The sequence below is a fragment of the Doryrhamphus excisus genome, chromosome 5, assembly GCF_030265055.1.
Source record: "Doryrhamphus excisus isolate RoL2022-K1 chromosome 5, RoL_Dexc_1.0, whole genome shotgun sequence".
In the NCBI taxonomy this organism is placed as follows: Eukaryota; Metazoa; Chordata; class Actinopteri; order Syngnathiformes; family Syngnathidae; genus Doryrhamphus; species Doryrhamphus excisus.
Genome location: NC_080470.1, coordinates 11,123,863 through 11,144,332, shown reverse-complemented (window position 1 = coordinate 11,144,332; position 20,470 = coordinate 11,123,863). Strand labels below are relative to the sequence as shown.

Below are 20,470 nucleotides of genomic sequence, written 5' to 3'. Positions count from 1 at the left end.
GGAGGTGGATAATTGGACCAGAGTTTCTCTGGAGGCCAAAAGAGGAATGGCCTAAATTGGAGGTGGATCTTGATGGAGTTCCTGTAGATGATCCAGAGGTTAAAAGGAACCTGATGGTGAATGCTGTTATCAAGATCCAGGAAAATGCCACAACCAGCTTAATCAGTTACTTTTCCAGTTGGACGAAGCTAAAAACTGCAGTTGCTTGGTTTTTAAAGATCAAGATGATTCTCAAGATTCTGTGCAGGAAGAGGATGGAATTTTCTGCTGTTCCATGTCAAAGGGTTGAAGGAAGAATGCAGAGTTTCAAGGTCACACTCAAAGGACAGAGTTTGACGCCCGAGGATTATGACAAAGCAGAGAAAGCAATTGTGCAATATGAACAAAGAGAGAGGTTCAAGGTTGAAATTGCCTCACTGAAGAACGGGTTTAAAACAGTTTCTAAAGAGAGCTCATTGTACAAATTGGACCCAATAATGGATGATGGGATGCTCAGAGTGGGCGGCCGGTTGAATAAAGCAGCACTGCCAGCAGAGTCCAAACATCCACTTATCTTGTCCAAAGACCTGCATGTATCCACTCTTATTCTCCGGCACATACACCATCAGTTGGGACATGCCGGAAGAAATCACATGCTATCCAGATTGAGGCAGAAGTACTGGATTACTAATGCAAACTCTGCTGCCAGAAAAATCATATCAGACTGTGTTGTATGCAGACGTGACAGAGGAAAGCTTCTTGAACAGAAGATGGCAGACTTGCCTGAGGAGAGAGTGTTGCCTGACAAAGCTCCTTTTACGGACGTTGGGGTGGACTATTTTGGCCCAATTGAAGTAAAAAAAGGCAGAAGTCTTTTGAAAAAATATGGAGTGCTTTTCACATGTTTGACCAGCCGTGCTGTTCACTTGGAAGTAGCATATACACTGGATACAAATTCTTGTATCAATGCAGTTCGCAGGTTCATCTGCAGACGAGGACCTGTCCTAACTCTCAGGTCTGATAATGGCACAAACTTTGTTGGAGCTAACCGGGAGCTGAAGGAGAGTTTGGATGCTGTGAATCATGTCAGAATTCAAAAGGTTCTGGTCCAGGATGGCATAGAATGGAGGTTTAATACCCCCTCCGCTTCTCATCAAGGGGGTATTTGGGAACGCTTGATCCGTTCAGTAAAAAGGGTTTTCACCTCAGTTTTGCAACAGCAAAGCCTGGATGATGAAGGGCTCCAAACAATTTTTTGTGAGGTTGAGGCAATATTAAATAGCAGACCCATCACAAAGGTTTCCGACGACCCGGATGACCTTGAAGCACTCACTCCCAATCACATCCTGACGTTGAAAGGCAAACCTATCATGCCACCAGGACTATTTGACTCAAATGATCTGTACCTCAGAAAAAGGTGGAAACAAGTACAGTATATGGCGGAACTCTTCTGGAAAAGGTGGCTTTCTGAATACTTACCTTTGATGCAGGAGAGACAAAAGTGGACAAGGCCAAGAAGGAGTCTCACCACCGGAGACATCGTCCTTGTGGCAGATGCTGCGGCTCCAAGAGGATCATGGATGATGGGGAAAGTTTTGGATGTCAAATCGGATGCTAAGGGACTGGTGCGCTCTGTGCGTCTTCAAACAAAGACCAGCATCCTGGAGAGGCCAGTGACGAAGCTCTGCCTGCTATTGGAAGCAGTTTAGCATCATTGACACTGACTCACTGACTCTCTCTCTTTCTATGGCTCTGTCTCTCTCTCTCTCTCTCTCTCTCTCTCTTGTCTTGCAGGTACTTCAAAAGGAAGAGACTGATTTATGGTGTATTCCATAATTGTAGTTCAGCTAAAGGAATAGCTCCTTTTTTGGGACGTAGAAGTAATTGTGGGTTCATACACAATTAGGGGCCGGAATGTAGGAGCTATTTATTGGTGTGTTCCTAGGTTTTTGATATCTGTTGATTTATTTTTTGTTGTTGTTGTTTTGTTTGGATTCCTTGATGGTATTTTCTTGTTGGTTATTTATTTATTTTGTTTGTCTATCATATTTTGTTGGGGTTTATTGGTGGTTGATTTGTGGGTTTGTTTCATTGGATGGCACCCTGGGCACCGGCAATATATTTGGGTAGGCGGTGCTCACAGGACCAGCATGCACCGGGGTGGGCCTATGGTTTTGTACCAGAGCAAGAGAGGCAATAGGAAAAGGCCCTTGTTCCTTTTTTTTATTCGTTTTGCTTGCTTGGTAATAAAAGGAAAGAAGAAACGGAACAGGATTGTTTGGACTGACTCTTTTGCCTGCGTGAAACAAACCCATGGTGCATCAGTGGCCGTTTGATTATAGGTTACGTTTATTGTTTTGGAGAAGGACAAATAGCCACTACATAGAATGTTGATGCCGTTTGAGCAATGTATGTACATTTTGCCATTACAAATCACTTCGAAGTGAAGTGCAGGCAGTGGCCCACCAGATCCAGCAAATGGAGCTGCGGTTAAATGTTTGTGATGCGTGTTGCAGTTGCCACTTACTACTAATGATACTGCCACCTATAGGACGAGAGGTCACATCTTCTAATGCCCTTTAATAGAAATACTCCAACTCCCCCCCAACCTGCGTTTGTATAAATCATGAACAAAATAAATGCCCCATGTTGCCTCACTCACCTTCTCAATCTTCTCATCCAGCATCCTGAAGAATTCCTGTTGGCTCTCTGACGAGTGAATACTGGCCGAGAGAGGGAGAGAGGAAGTTGGAGGATGGAGACAAGGAGGAGGTAGGCAACAAATACATCATGAGAATTTTCCATTACAACCTCCCACACCCCCCCAGTCTTTCCTTCTACACACACAAGCACACGCACATCCTCACTGCAGTGTGAGAACTCCTCAGCCCTGGAAGGAATTTGAATATCTGTTTAACAAGACTTCACAGGCCACGCCATTAAATACACTAAATCTAATAAGACCCTACTGTATATGAGAGCTTATGATGGACACTAGAGGTACATTAGAAACAACTCTCCCTATGATATAGTGCACACTACAACCACAATGATACATAGACTATTACATTATCCTGACAGTGTTTTCGGGATACTTACTTTGATTTAATGTTTGCCGTAGTCATTTCATTCTGCTGCTTGCCCTTGTGCTGCATGTTACTTTTTTCCTGAAACACACACATCAACAGATGTCATTATTCAACATAAAATAATGTTTTAAAATAACTGAACTTGATTCTAGTAATTACTGATGTGACCTGTGTCAACGTTATTCTATGGTATAGCTGTGATTTATGAGCTGGCTGGACTTGACTCTTAAACTGCCGGAGCACAGTGCAGTAAGACCCGGTTTGTTCTTCACAGGGGATTCCAGCCATGCATACTCTCGTCGCCTTTTAAATATTATACATGCATTATACATACATTAAGTGTCATTTTTCCCCCCTTCTTTTAGCTATTCTTTTGAGAAGCAGCAAACCATTTGATTAGCCTAATGTGGGACACCTGAATTAACTATTGTTTGCTATTACACAATATTAAAAACTGTAAAACTGTATTACTTGACTATTATTAAACATTGTTTACCATTAGGTAGTTTAAGGATGAGGATATGTAAAGACATTTCGGATACTGTTTTCGATGGAACTCTTGTATTGAATGTGCAGGGGTTGCACGGTGGATGAGTGGTTAGCATGTTGGATGAGTGGTTAGCATGTTGGATGAGTGGTTAGCATGTTGGACATACAGTTCGGAGATCGGGAAGACCTGGGTTTGATTCTCCCTTCATCGTGTGGAGTTTGCATGTTCTCTCCTTAGGTTGTTTTCGGTACTACCCGGAACATGCATGCTAGGTTAATTGGCAACTCCAAATTGTCCATAGGTATGAATGTGAGTGTGAATGGTTGTTTGTCTATATGTGCCCTGTGATTCCAGGGTGTACCCTGCCTCTAGCCCAAAGTGGGGATAGCCGCACCCCTAGTGAGGATAAGCGGCATAGAAAATAGATGGATAGACTGTGCAGGTTTACCTAATGATAAGGCCAGTAAGTATGTAATGTGTAAAGATAATATTTGTCATATTAAACACAAACAAATCTGCTAATTTCCTTTTGGCAAGAAGCAATTGTTTCTGAGTTTAACTCTGAGTTATATATATTGTATATGTTGTGAAGCTGCGCTGATACAAAACAGTGGCTGCCGCGGTTCAGCTATGATTTATACTTACATTAGTTCATGTTTAGAAGCTGAGCAAGACAGTAGACAGGCCTACTCAGCTGCAGCCCTCCATATGAACAGCTCAGTATTATTATCTTTGTAGGTGTATCTAATGAAGTCGCACAGGAGTATATAAAAAGGCAGGAAAAATAGGTTGCTACAAAGAAGTCAATCTCGCAGAATGTGGGCTGCACCTGCCTGTGAAGCACTGTTGTGTTCATATAAGTGCAGTAAGTGTGTATCCAGAGGACGAGGAGGCAAATGGAGCCGCCTTTGGATGTAAGCTGATGAAGTGTCAGGAAAAGGTCTGTGTGCAGCTGACGGCCTGTCACAAGTCATGCTGTGAGTATACAGTGTGTGTGTGTGTGTGTGTGTGTCTTACCAGGTTCTCCTGGTTGCGTGCGTTCACCCGGTTTTCCTCTCCTCTCATGTACTTGACCTCCTCCACTCCCTTCATCTTGTATTCATCTGGAAGACAGAGACATGCAAGTCATGCATGCAAGGTCTATCTAAAAATTCCTCATAAAAACACAGACTACTGTTGCAGCCATAATCGCCGGAGCCATAATCGGTGTCCCCTATGGGTTGCGGACAAAATGCTTTGAAAGACATGTGAACATAGGCATGTTATAAACATATTCTCAAATATGTATCATCATGAGACAATTTGTCACGGCTAATAGACAATTAGCTGCCAAGTCCTGCAAACATGCTTTGCTTGATGGCTGTATATTAGTTATGTGAAAAATCACTCCTCTGCTTTTATGTTGACAGACATGTCAGTGTTGCAGTGAGCAGAATAATGGACATCTTTGATGTGATATATGATATTATACCAACATCAGATGCCAATATAGGATTATGCCACCCCTAGTCTTTTGTGGATGTAGCTCAACTTGTAATAGCTGCCGTGCCATCTCCCTTCAAGTATCATGTTGTGTTCCTTCTTTAGACAGAAAACACTTAAACAGCGCCTCTGTTGGTTGAATTCAAGTAATGCACTCCATTTTGCCTCAGTTGCTTCAAGATGTGCTTCATCAACAATGAGCTCTGAAGAGTAAAAAAAAAACGATTGCTGTTGCACAGCCACTTGCTCTGAGTGACATTTCTCTAAATTGGAGATGACAAAGACAATTTTTTTTTAAAACAGAGAGCTTCTCCAAAATAGGCGCACCCCCCTTTCATCTTCAGCTTTTCTTCTGTGACAAGTCCTCTCCCTCGCTTCTTCCACGTTGGCATGACGAAACCCCCGTTTCATGTCGAGTGACAACTGTCACACACACACACAGGCAGACGATGTGACCGCTTTTTGATCCCATCTAAATTGCAGCAAAGCATGTAATGTGACTCCTCTTGATTGGCGTTAGCCCATTTTGATCCAACTGGAGCTTTCACATCCGGCTCACACACTATTTTGCACACTCGGTACTTCAAGAAAAGGTCATTTTAGATCGTGTTTATGCAGCCTAAAGGGGCTAACTCATCTGCACCCTCAGGCTGCAGAATATTAAAACATGAAATTCACGTGGGTTAGCCCCACAGTAAAATAGATCTTAATTGTGGTGACCTTAGCCTGTGCAGTGTTATCACGCCCTGTGTGTGTACGTGCGCATGCTGAGACACGAGATGCCTCGCTCCCACTGGTTTACATTCCTCAGACAAACAGTAGCAAAGGGCTCTCTCTCTTATTTTCTATCTTTTCATCTCAGCCGCTTTCCATGTAATTTCTCCTCCCGCGTTTCGCATCAGCTGACATTTTAAGGCTGCCATTTTGGGTGACGCACAAGATGATGACAAAGCATGACATGAAGCACATGTGAGAGTCAGGGAGCGAAACACTACCAAAGCAAGGAAAAACATCTGATAACAAGCAGGACAAAATGCAAAGTGTTAATGTGATAGACAAGTAAATCACATGTGGGATGATAATAAGGGTATAGTAGTGGGGTCCACTCTCTCATAAAGGAACCATACAGTATCTCAGAAGAGTGACAACACCTCACATTTCAGCAACAATTTTACAACGGTAAGAAAGTAAATATGGATATACTTTTAGAATAGTCAGTGTACAGCTTGTTTAGCAATCCACTGAAAATGAGTCAACACACTGTTATTATTGTCTAATTAGCTGGCAACACGAGTGAGTACACTTCATGTTTCCAAAGTGTCATAAAAGTGTCTTTAGTGTATTGTGCGCCATTATCATCTAGCACTGCCTTAATCCTCTTGAGCATGGGATTGACCAAGGCTGCACAGATTGTTACTGGAATCCTCTTCCACTCCTGCATGATGACATCACTCTTTCACATCACACTTTCTTCCTTCCACTTGAGGATGCCTCACTGGTGCTCAATTAAATCCAAGTCTGGAGGTAACATACTTGTCCACTCCATCAATTTCATCAGAAAGGCACTTGTGGTTGGGCTCCTTATGTTTCACAGTACATGCTGGACTTCTGAGTTCCTCAGTACTGGCAGCACTGATGCAGCCCCAGACCATGAGGCTACTACCACTATTTAGACAATAATGACTGTGTGTGTCATCCTGGAGATGTGTTTTGGCCCGTCATTGTGTTGAAAAATCCCCATGAATATGATTGTGCTCTTTTTCAGAATGTTGGAATTCATGTTCCCCTCAATGAAGTGGAGCGTCCCACTTGTGCAGTCCCGGGCCGTGACGCTACCACCACTGTGCTTGACTGTAGGCCAGACATGATTATCCTGTTACTCACTGGTGTTGCCAGCTATTAAGACAATAATGACTCTCATTTTCAGAGGCCAGTCAATATAAACTGGTGTACACAGACTACTCTGAAATATACTGCATCAATTTCTATACTATTGTCCCATGCGAAGCTATAATAACAATTTCAGTGGTGTACTTACTTTTGTGAGATACTGTAAATATTATAATATATAATGTTTTTATGAGAGAAGGTCTTCAGAATAGCAAACAGATCTTTAAGTCACTCAGCCGATGCGTCAGCTAATACAAATGGCCATCTGAGGGCGTGTGCATGGACTGTATGTTATCGCCTCTGCCCATCTCCTTCTTATTTGCACACATCAATGACACAACGCCTCAGAGAGTGTTGCCATTTTCCGGCGTCCCTCTCTGTTTGTGTAATAGAGCTCAGCCTTTTCCGGTTATTGTGTGAGAGCGAGAGGACGGAGGAGGGGGGTCATTAGGATTTAGGGACTCGAATCCGACAGCATCAGACAATATCTGGGACATGTTTAGAGAGGGTTGGCAATCTGTTGGCTGTTGTCGTGTACAAATACAATACGTGTGGGCAGGACCAGCAAAGTCCATGAGAGCGACACCGGATGGTGCTTAAGTGGGAAAGAATGACGACACAACTTCCAGTGTAGGCTCGAAGAAACAACAATAATACGGATGGTGATAAGATAGAGAAAAGGAGGGCTGGGATCATTTTAATCCTGACTATCCAGGTCAGCGGTCGCCTCGACTTCCACAAACACACATACAGGCTGACATGCTCATACAGTAGTCCACCACAGAATTCCCTGGTAAACTACTGACTCATAGAGCGAGGGATAGTGATGGGAGGGAGGAAGGAGGTGAAAGGACGTGAGGTTGTGACCGGAGGAGGAGGAGAATAAACACTGAAGGCAGGAAGAGAGGGAGGCCCAAAATAGAGAGAGGGAGGAAGAACGAGAGGAGGAGGAGGAGGAAGGCCTTGAGCACAGGAAAGGACAGCTGAAGAAAAACGTCATTCCTCCCATCTTTCGCTGCCAGGTCGGGGAGCTCCCATGTGGAGGGAAGAGTGAGGGAGGACACAACAGGGATGAGAGGACCTCCTGTGGCTCATCATCAGCTGCCATAGCTTGTAGAGTGTTGCTCCTAATTCCTAATCGCCATTAATCCCTCATCGACCCATCATCATCATTAACATCATGTCTTTCTGTCATCTTCGTCCATTAGAGCACGCACACTAATCAGACTTGTGTCGGTTGTGCAGTATGGTTCGTTGCAGAAACAGTGGGTGGTGGTGTTCTTTTATTTTGAGCGCGGCATAGACGTGTCCGTATACATCCAAAATAAGCTTTTTCAGTAGAGTTTGGAAAAAAAACAATTAAATGTGATCATTTATGGTAGCATAAAAGCGGATTCCATTTAAATGAACTCACTATGACAGGTGTAACAAATTGTTTTTTATTGGCATATTCACAAAATTAAATATTAAAGTTGTAGTTTTATATGTTACGCTAACTTGCTTTGTCCAAGTCCATTGTTTTGACCTACATTGGGTTGGGTTTCGCATCTTTAAATGCTCAAAACATATCAAAAGAGCCCTGCGTTCTTCAATTTGTCTGTATGCCACCCTCAGTACAAAATGTTTGGACACCCCTGAAGATACACACAGCGCTTGTGGACAATAATGAATTTTCCAAGAACCTCCAACCGAAATCAGCATGGCTGTGAGTGTGTTAGGCTATGTTCACACTGCAGGGTATAATGGCCATTTCAGATACAGGTCACATATGAGCAAAAACAAAACAAAACTGTAATTGACCTGCAGTGTGAACGGAGCAATTGTTCGTCCTTACATATTCGCAAACCCGTATATTTCCCCATATTTTACTTCCCTCTGTCAGTGTTCTCCTGGCGTCACATTTCTTTCCAATATCTCCTTAGTAATAGTGTTGCCACTTGTATGGATTTAGAAAAGGAGCAGAAGTAGCAGCTGAAGCAAATGGAAACAAAATATCCAAGGTAATTTCAGCTTTCTGAGCGAAAGGTTTTCAAGGTGAGGAGTTTGCCTATTGCAAACTTTGCCTTGTTGACGTCTCCTTGAAGAATCGGGAGCAAACTGCAGAGACAAACTCTGGCCACATCAGTGTTTTTTTCCCCTAGATTGTCACCGATTGTGTCTTCAATGCAGGTTATGTCAGCCCATTAGCATGCCTGTGATGTTGACACTTATAGACACTTCTATTCAGGCCAAAGGATTACAAGCTATAATGAACAGAGTATATGAAGAGGGCACATAGGCCAGTGGGTCTTGCAAGAGGGATTAAGGACATGAAATGGAGTTGTGTAGAATAAATTAACATGTGTATGTGTGGGTACAGAAACTGACCGGCAAAGAGGTCTCCATTGCTGTAGGCCTTGCCACGTCCCTCCTCATCGTTAGGCACGGCCGACACCTGCTTGGCCGAGGTGCAGCCCATGGCCTCACACCGGAAAAGCTCTCCTCATCGCACTCTCACCTACACATCAGTGACACAATGGAGACATGTGAAAATTATAAAATGCACAAAGTGAGAGCAATGAGTGCACAGTATGATGATATATATGTTGAGAGAAAAAGACCATGATAAGAGTACTGCTTATGGTCTGACATGTTTGAAGCTGGCACGAGTACATTGTGGACTGTGACACGTTGTGCTGTGTTGTGGCTTCAGTCAGGCTAGCCTCCGTTTGTGTGGACGTGACACGCAGCACCAGGTGTGCAGGGTGTGGTGATGGGATCTTTGTGTTAGGGTACAATAGGGCGCTTAACCACATTCACCTTTCATGTTATGTTTGTCTTATTCCAGCTCATTTCAGACCTCAACTTGTAAGCACGGGTGTCTTTTACAGTTAGGCTAGACTGACTGACACAACTACTGTAATTATAACACAACCATAACACCAACAGCAGCAAAAATTGAAAAAAAGGAAGGAAAAAGTTAATAATAATATAGTTTGCCACCTATAACACAAAGCTAGATGCAGGCTATTTTTATTTGTATAACTTGTTAACCTCCAATCTTAAAACAAAATTTTAAACCCAAACTTTTATCCCTCGACTGTAACCCAAGCCTCTTATCTTAATTTTTAGCCTAATTCCGTACCCTAACTCTGTATCCTTAAACCCAATTTTAACCCTTGTTTCTGACCCCAACACTAGTTTTTAGCCCCAAACTATAACTCTACCCCTAAATTTTAACCATTGTCTCCAACTCTAGCTCTAATCCTAATTTCAAACCATAACCCAGTGTCCAACTTTGAACATGCAGACCCATAAACATCAGCCACTGCCATGAGCTGCTGTCATCTTTGTCACAAACAAATCCGCCAAGGACGTAAATTTATGTGCTCAACATTCAATCACAATACAGCCAGAATGAATACATTTGCCCAACACTTTTTGTTGACTTGAGTTGACTTAGTAGGCCAATAACTGTTTTCTGTAAGGACATTTCCCAGCAACAACAGTTCAGGATAAAGCAATCTGTCTATGAATCTCTGTCTGAGAGTCAAGTCGAGATTGCACAGGAAAGAGGAGATATCTAGTGAGGCTTAACAGGCCATTGCAGGCCTTCCTGGTTCACCTACTACTACTAGTACTACGACAACACCACTGCCACAATGGGCACTACTCCCACTCATAAGACCCATACAAAGCTGCAATATATTCATGATGTGATGTGAAGGCGCTTGAACAAGAGTAGTGGAAGTCAGAAATGGTCGTCAAGGCGGCATGCGTTGGAAGGCCTCTCATTTGTGTGTATTGAAACATCAATTTGTGAGTAGGAGCACTCTAAAAATAGATATGCGGGCGCCCCGAGAGCTTTTGTTGTGAGCGGCGATAATACTAGGCTGTGTGAATCTGGAAGCCGGGACGCTCCAATTCGGGTTGTGCATGGAGGAGCAACAGGCCAGCTTTTACCACACCAGTCATATACAATTAGAAATAAATAGCAATAGGGATATGTCATTAAAACATACACTCTCATTTCTGCACACTAAGCCAATAGAGAGAAAGTTGGGACTCAGTCAAGCTACTTTTTTTGTGGTTTTGAATGAGGGGTTCAGTCAGTGGCTACTTTTTCCATAGCTGTGCTGAACTCCATCTGCAAACACCTTTTATAAAAATAAAATAAGGGTGAAAACTGGCGTGACTCCTGTCCTTGGAACTAATATACTCAGAGGTCCATAATAAAAAATAATTGATGCTCCACGACACCATATTAACTATACAAGGGGAAAGTATTGGGACCTGGTCGTTAAATGGTCCCACATTATACTATTTTAAATAAGTCTCAGTGTTCCAAAAGTAGTGTATTGAAGTGTGTTGTCCAAAAGTTGGTCTTGATGCTGGAATTTAGACAACTGAAATGTGCTTCCAGTAGACCCGACTGGGAACAGCTTTAATGTTAATGAGTCCACACAGAGTTTGTGACTCCAAGAAGTGCTATTATCATATTTTTATTATACATATGACACCATCTCCGAACCTACAAAGATCTTTACAAGGATTTTCTTTTCAGTGTGCATTTTGAAATTGTTAGTAATAGGTGAATTGGAAATTTGGGGCGAAGATTGGAAATTGGGGCGACACAAAAACCTGACAAGTAAATGCTGTGGAAGTAACTTTCATGTCCAATGCCATCACATGCGTTAATTAGTGTGGGAACACCTTCTAATTTGCTTATAACACACACACACCAGCTGCAAAGCAAGAATCTAGGCTTCAGTTATGGGTCAAAATTACTCCACATAAATAAAATATGAAAAAATTAAAAAGCGACTAACATTGTATTTTGACTCTCTTGTCTCTGTTGGGTTTTTTTTTTTAGCTTGCATGTTTGGAGAATATGCCATGTACATTTGTAAATAAATAAATAATAATAAAAATAAATAAATGCCATGTATATCACATACAACAATGTAACATTTAGGAGTTGGATAGGAGGACACAAACGTTAGCACTATAGTACACTACCCACATCTTTGTGTTTTTTAAAGATGTGTAGCAAAGGTATTAATGTGAGTGTGAATGGTTGTTTGCCTATATGTGCTCTGTGATTGGCTGGCGACCAGGGTGAACCCTGCCTCTCGTACAATGACAGCTAGGATAGGCTCCAGCATGCCCGTGACCCTCGTGAGGATAAGCGGTACAGAAAATGGATGAATGGATGGCAAAGCCTGCTTTTTTTTAACAGAGCTTTTTTAACAGACCCATGAAGTGGGTGGAGTATACACGGGGCGGGCTCATCTAGCTAGGGGCGGGACAGAAGCAGTACCATGTCAAATCAGGAAGGAGGTTTTCCTGAAGTCGTGAAAAGATGCAACTTCAAAGAGCGTAGGAGCACCATGTCTCTCAAAAGTGGAGCAAACATGTGATTTGTTTTTCTTACGTTGGGTGCTCATAAACACAGACTTTCCAACATCTTTGAAAAGTCATTTTACATCATAGGGGACCTTGCAGAAAATAGAAAATGGAATAAAATATGCAGTTCCACACTCGTTTCAACTAAGACTACTATGTAGTAAAAGCCCAACACTTTTGCACAGTACTGTATGCCAAATGCAGGCGAGACAATGATGAGGTGTGCTTCATGAGATCTTGTCTATGTAATGTACTTTTTTGACTCTTTAACAAAGCCTTCCCTTGCATTCATTGTCAAAATGAAACAGCCTGGGTGAGGGAAAATTACATTTTCATTGAACTGCTCACACCTCACACTTTTATTCATGTTGAGCAAAAATGAGCCTGAAAGGATATTTCTTGGATTCACTGCAGTGACTGCAGTGAGTGGAGAGCACTGCAGCCAGTCAGCGCCACACGCGAGACCACAGTGGGGCGTTGCCCAGTGTTGACTTAAGCCGTGGGACAGTTGGACCGCCTTGAAGTGTGTCAATAGGACATGCTTAGTCAGGAAAGACCCATACGAGAAGCGTCAATATAGTCATCACACACAAATGTTGGAAGGTCGAAATACAATTTTCCGCATTTAAAAAAGGGCCTGCTTGTTTTTAGATATGCAAATCTCAAATTCCGGGGCTGTTTATTTCTAGAAGTAGATATCTTAATTTCGGATTTCTTACCGAGTAAAATGTACTTGCTTCATGGACAAGTCTTTTTGTGTTATATTTGGCCACCCCTTTTTCTAACTGTGAAAATACTCCATTATCACGGTCGGGTATGGAAGCCATTAAACACGATAAACAAGAGATTACTGTAATAAAAAAAACAAACACAACAAATAGAAGAAGAAAGAGTCCCCCCAGAGTATAAGACGTCAGATGCACATGTTACTCCTGTGAATATTCTTATTCATCCAGGTCATTTTAATCTCAGGGCATTCAATCGATCACAACTGGACTGTTCAGGTTGCCTTAGAAGGCATTTCGTCTCTCATCCAAGCAGGCTTCATAAGTTCATGCTCAAAGACTAGGTGGGACACACACACCAGTCAGACTGGATAGGACAGCTGCAGTCTGAGGATCTGGTCTGAACCCACCTAGTCTTTGAGCATGAACTAGATTACAGCTGCCCTATGCAGCCCAACTGGTGTGTGTCCAACCTAGTCTTTGAGCATGAACTGATGAACACAGGTTGATAAATACCGACTCTACCGTTAGGTCGTGTATTTTGCAGCATCTGCATGAAAGAGGCTACAGCAGATGGGCACTAACAGCACCAGCCGTTTCCCATTTACCATAGCAGGAGTAGTCTCCATAGCAAAGCCTTATTTAGAGCTGAAAAGTCTTGTCATGATGTCATCAAGTAACAGTCTGAAATGCCAAGCAGCACAAATAAAAACAACGAGCTAAAGCCAAAAAGTCATTCTGAGATGGTAATTAACCAAATGCACTTTGGCAAAAAAAAAGGTGCGGGCTTTCCCTCATTCTGCATACGTGGACTTAGGGTGGTGGACTTGGACTTGTACATGGATTTGTGGCTCGTGTGAACAAGCCTCCTTTTAAAGTTGGTTTGTCCAAGGAGGAACTACTGGAGAGAGAAAGAAGAAAAATAGAGGGAGAAACGGGAGTATGCATGCTTGCTGGCTTGCATAAACAGGCATCATGCAAACAGGCTGAGCAGTGTGCGGAGCTGGTAGGGACCTCAAACGCCGGAGGTGAGCCGCCACAGAGCCTGAAAAACAGGCTAGGCCAAAACACCAACAAGAGCGAGAACACAACCAGGAAGTCATCAGGAGGAAGGCCTGTCTCTTCTGTGCACCTTGCACCACCAAAACATTTCTGACTGACTGATTCAGCTTCCTCATTTGGAGGGAAAAACAAAAATCCTGGTACTGGAAAGAGAAGTGATGATTTCAGTCACCCTTTGCTATTCTGTTCTTTCATTTATTCTTCCTTTTTCACACAAAACTGCACAAGCGGGTTCATCACAGTCCAATATGTCAACAAGTAGGAAAAACTTCATCACATCTTAGGCTACAAAAGAGCAAAATACTATGCTAGACCGGACTGGATTGAATTAGACGTGCTGCACTGAAAACTATATATTCAGTCGTAAAATCAATCAATAATACATTAAAAAATTTATCTGCAATTTTTATGCCTCAAAAGTGTCAGTTTTTACTAAAGAATAGGCATTTCACAAAATGTCCATCAATACATTTTCTTTGCCACTTATCTTTACTAGGGTCACGAGTATGCTGGAGCCTATCCCAGCTGTCTTCGGGCGAGATGCGGGGTAATCCCCGAACTGGATGTCCCAACTAATATAAAATAATATACTGAATAATTGGTTTTATTAAAATGTGTGTGTATATATGATCTGAACTAGTGTTTTAACACCAGCATTGAGCAAACATGTTGTCGTTGAGTGGATGTACATAATACACAGGCTAAGTCATGTTGCCCTTCTTTAGACAATAAACCAGGGGTCTCAAACTCAATTTACCTGGGGGGCCACTGGAGCTAGGGTCTGGGCGAGGCTGGGCCGCATCAGGTTTTCCAAAAAAAACAAAAAACGCATTTATTAAAAACAGAAAAATGAATAAATTTTGCTTTGGTTCCGATTTTCTACAAGAAAAGCTCTGATAAAACATTCCGCTGTTCTCAAATATCTTAATTTTTATTTTTCTACACAAAATAAGATCAAGAATAAAGAAAATCAATCAATCAGTAATAAATAGATATAATAATAGTGAAACGGCAAATAATTAAAAATTAAGAAACCACATATAGTTGGTGGGTAGACAAATTATTTTTTTCAGATTAAAATTAACAAAACATTAAACTTGCCAAAAACTTCCACACGGATAGGGAGGATAACTCATTCATTCATTCATTTTCTACCGCTTTTTCCTCACGAGGGTCGCGGGGGTTGCTGGAGCCTATCCCAGCTGTCTTTGGGCGAGAGGCGGGGTACACCCTGGACTGGTCGCCAGCCAATCACAGGGCACATATAGACAAACAACCATTCACACTCACATTCATACCTATGGCCAATTAACCTAGCATGTTTTTGGAATGTGGGAGGAAACCGGAGTACCCGGAGAAAACCCATGCATGCACGGGGAGAACATGCAAACTCCACACAGAGATGGCCGAAGGTGGAATTGAACCCTGGTCTCCTAGCTGTGAGGTCTGCATGCTAACCACTAGACCGCCGTGGGGAGGATAACTATTAACAGTTATTTAACCTTTAACATGAACATTAATCAAACGTAATATTTTTTCTGGGTACATGATACCATACAGCATCCATATCAAACTTGCGCGGGCCGCACTAACATTAAACTTTCATATCAAGGTGGGGGCGTCAAACTAGTGTTCTGCGGGCCACATTTGGCCCGCGGGCCGCATGTTTGAGACCCCTGCAGGAAACTATTAGATATAGAAACAACAGTTCAGCAGTTCAGCCCAGCAATCAATTCCACACAAAATCCTTAACCATCAATTCTTCTTCTGCTATTTTGTCACTTCAGTTCCTGAACCTCTGCATGCTGAAACATGAACATTTGTGAAAATATGAATCCTCACTGTGAGGACTGTGCTAACATATTTTTAAGTGGTGCTGTTACTAGGCAATAAAATTACAGTTTGGTCCAGTTTCCAACTAATTGTAGTGTATTCTTTTTGTACAAGAGCCTACTATATTTTAAATGCGGAAATTATAAGTTCCAACTTGTAATAGTAAGATTTTTCCTTTCCTTTTTCCTTTATTCTTGTTACAGATGGACTTTCTTCATACTACTATTACTTAATTCTCTGTATAGTACCACATACTGAAATTAAGACTTAACTAATATGACTTTTTCTACTTTTTTTCTATTTTTTTTCCCCCTCAAAAAACCCTGTTATGATATCACAACTTCATTATTTGTATTTTGGTCTCGGTGTAGTCCAATACTCCTCAGTGCATATTACAAAATCTTACAAAATGTTATTTAGTGTTAAAAAGACACAGATCAACATTAGTGATTTTCTTTTGCCAGTCAAACAAACCCCATTGAGATAGGCAAGACAGACAAATATGTGCCGGTCCTCCAACAACATGACAGTGGATGATGTGTTGTTGCCTGCCAAAAACAAGGGATTTAATTCATCACAATGATGTCTCGGTCCAAACAACGTTGCGCGTTGACAAATCATTTTCGCAGCAGACACCGTGACCCGACTTGCCTCTGGGAAAAAAAAAACTTTGTCACAAACAGCAATAATGATGGCTGTATTAGTCGTGACAATGAGCCAACGAGGCACGAGGGCCCTGAGGAAAGCTAAATGGAATCTAGTCAAAGAGCCTGACACTGGTCCAGAGATATCCCACTGATAGCCATCATAGGGAAGACAGCTGACACCAAATTAATCTTAGCAAGGTCATATGCTGCAGGAGCAAATACAGGTAAAACATCTCTTTTGCTGCTAAACACTCTGGTTAAAAGGGTACTCGAAAGCAGCACACAGGTGGAGAGTGAGGCTGCATTCACACATGATAGAAAGTGCCTTGGCATCTGCATCTGCTAGTACGTTTGGTGGTTGCACATTTACTTTAATCAAAGACATCAGAATGGGCCATAAAGTTTTTATTTAAGCTACCATGGTTTGTTGATGTTTCTTTCCTAAAATTTGTGTATATTCTTATTTTATTCTTCTGTGTTCATGTTATATTTCATACTCAATTATTCAACAGAGCCATTGTGGTCATTTCATTGTATGTCTTGACTACAATGACAATAAAGCTTTGGTACAAATCATTTTTCCGCAGCAAACAATCTAAAAAAGTGTTAGTTTAGTTAGTAGAATCCAGATTTATTTTGCACTGAACAGGAAGTCATTGTGTTTTAATATCATTACGTTTTAATGCTGTGTAACTAGATAGTACTTATGTTTTTATTTTTTTGTTGTTTTTTTTTTGGGGCAAATATATGAAACATTACAGTGCATTTCTTACATCAATCAAAATATAACTTTCCATTATTTACATTTGTATTCAGCTTTCTGATCACAAGCCCAAAAGGAGTAGGCCGAAGCAAAAGCTTATAAATGCCTACCCCTTTTTGCAAGATATAATCATGTTCATGCCACTGTCTTGTTTTCCCCTGTTATTATGATTGTAATGTTATTATTGTTATTATTATTTTCATTATGACCATCATTATAATCATCATTAATATTACCATTTTCCATCATTATAGTTATAGTTATGTTCTTGTTATAGTTATATGTTGTTGAGTAAGTTGACAATACTACAACACATGGATGTAACTGGAACCATTTTTCATAGAAATCGCTCCTTTGTGTCTGTAATTTTATGTTGACGTCGACTTAGAGGTGAACTGCACTTTTTTTCCCCTTACCGTCCACAATCCTTATATGAAAAATGAACACATATAGAAAAGGAGTTGGTATGAGCTAGCTAACAATGCCCGTCATTGGCACGTACCTATTTCAACTACAAAGCCCTCTAAAAAAAAATTTAATAACGTTTTATCATTTGATATACATGCTATGCTCGTGCATTGATGATAACATGTAAAACTTACAGCATCTTGCCGTATTTTGATTACATTACCGAAACTTCTCTCCTAGACACATTGATTTCACATATCCAGCTAGCCAGGAGCTTACGCTACGTCCGTCAACAACAGCAGCATAGACACAGCGCAAACCTTACAATGTCCACTCTCATTAGGACGACTGTGTTCCAGCACCAGACATGTGCTCGAGTCCTCAGGTAAGAAATGCTGACAGCAAACGAGCATCTTGGTGAGTCTTTCTAGCAAAGACTAGCGAGGAGTCATGTTAGTCCACCAGATAAATATAGTTTTTTCGTGTTAGCTGCTACGATAATATAGAAGTCTGTTATGTAGAGGGCTTTGGCATCAAAATAGGTACTTCCCATGACGTCCATTGTTAGCTAGCTCATATTAACTTGTTTTCTTGCGCTAGAATACACAGAAAAGGGAATTAATTTGAATGTGAATGATTGACAACATTCCAAAAAGTGCAGTTCCCCTTTAAGCAGTGACTTTTAAGTAAAAAGAACAGAGGTGACCAGGACATGATGAGTTGTTCAACATAGACGGGTTGTCCACATAAGAGGGTTCCATTCTATGTCACTACAGCTTTTCAATCAAGTCCCTACTTTATCCATGTGTCCTTTACTGCACAACCTTTGTTCCCATGACAAAAATACCAGTGTGAATGTTAAGCGAACCACACCAAAGTATCAACCTTACCAAATATCTTATTTAAATCTTTGGTCCGGACCAGAGTGCGGAACCACAGGTGTCAACACAGCCTGAATCTTTCTCTCTTTGACTTGTGTGCAGCACCATAATATTTACTCAAGCCAAGCAGCAAATGCTGCAGCACTCTTGTCCTGCTTTAAGACCTCCATCAGCCTGACAAGCTATGGGGAGCTAGCCAACACACACAAGCCGGACGGTAACGGCTTCTCCTGACTGGGTGGACTCTTTAAAAGACTGCAGCTCCCTGTGTCGTCGTCCCCTCACTTTAACAACAAGCGAGACAAGGGATCAAGGATTTGGAGGAGGGGGGGAAGGGAGAGTAGACAGGCGCTCCTCTGTTTTCACACAGTGATTGACAGCATGGGACTTGTTGCATAGCTGTGGCATGTGCTACAGAGGATTGTCAAGTTGTTACACACACACTTTGGCCTGATGCCTGTGTTTTCACTCAAGGCCTACAAAAACCGGTTGCGCTGAAATAGACGGGTCTACCATGCGTGGCTACTAGTAGTTATTCGTAAAAACGAGAGTCATACAGACGATATATGCATACATACATGGGTCACTTTAAGACTAAGTAAGGCACTTCCACCTAATACAAATGAAGAGTTTGGCACTCTCTGTAAGTTTTTCCTCGACCTTTGTCTTTGTCTTGTGTACCCCCGGAACCTTTTTGTCATACCATGTGTACCCCCTCACTCATATGTGTTGATAATTCAATGATTTGTGCCACAGGTTATCGTCTCCCTGGGTAAACTAGTATTCTATTTTATTGTCTGGCTTAATATTAAAGAACTGAGAATATTTACTTATCTTGGAAATTAAATGTTTTCATGTAAGCCCAGATATTTGCGTACCGTTCGTTGGGAATCGTTGTAATTCTTAAGAATCACCTTCATAGAAAAATAGCAAGGAGTCTCAGTTGTATTCTCTGAGGTGTTCCATTTACCAGAATTGTTCATAAGTCATTAACCATTTGTCTAATGATTCTAAAACTTTGACGGTATCTGGATTGCATGTATGATTGTATTGTATGTCTTGTAAGCATTATGATCATAACCCATCTGCGGTGCCACAAGTCATTTACAGTCAAGAGAAAAAAACTCCCACTGGGTGTCACTGCATGTTTGTGTGCATCATGTTCAAGCTGGACCAGGCAGACACACACAAGGTCAAACATATTTTTCTCTTCCCGAGATGTTTGACTTGTAAGCAACTGCAGGCAACACACAAAAGTAAAAAGACACATTACACATTAATATTCATTGAAAAATCTGAAGGAAATCAATCTGCTAGTTAATTAGCAAACAAGATGCTGTTAGCAAGGTTCAAGGCCGAGGGGCTGGTTTTCATGTTTTAATATTGTAATTATTCGGGTTGGGCGATATGGACCTTAGCATATATCACAATACTTTTGGGATGTATCACGATCTGACGATATAAAATGTAAATTCAGCGGAGTCTTGTATTAAAAGCTACAATCCTTAAGCCATATAATGAAATGCAAATTGTAAAGCACATTTATTTATTGGTAATAAAGTGGCCAATATGGGATGCCAGTCTCTGCACACATTGCTACTAAGTCTTCAACAAATTGTAATGCCTATGCTCGTGATTAAGGAAGATGTAGTCACCCATGCAATTTCAACTGCATATGGAAGATATTTTTTATGACTCTTGTTTTGTTTACGCAGAAATGGGTCAAACGGCGGTCTTATTTTGAAGGACGATCACGGAAGTGTGTTCTGTGTGTCGAGAGAATGTGTATTTGCAGGGAGCTTTGTTCAAAAATGAACATGTTTATCAAATTTTTTT

At 41.4% G+C, this 20,470-nt stretch overlaps 1 protein-coding gene across 1 annotated transcript in view; it reads right to left on the bottom strand.

The window, feature by feature from the left end:
• The window catches only part of zgc:92140 (uncharacterized protein LOC447854 homolog), a 31,586-nt gene that overhangs the window by 7,525 nt on the left and 3,591 nt on the right, over window positions 1–20,470 (bottom strand). The window contains exons 2-5 of the mRNA XM_058073006.1: window positions 9,298–9,427; window positions 4,576–4,661; window positions 3,079–3,146; window positions 2,642–2,702 (exon numbers count right to left, since the gene is read on the bottom strand). Of these exons, the coding sequence (XP_057928989.1) occupies window positions 2,642–2,702; window positions 3,079–3,146; window positions 4,576–4,661; window positions 9,298–9,388 (306 nt within the window). The 5' untranslated portion in view covers window positions 9,389–9,427. The remainder of the gene's footprint in view (window positions 1–2,641; window positions 2,703–3,078; window positions 3,147–4,575; window positions 4,662–9,297; window positions 9,428–20,470) is intronic.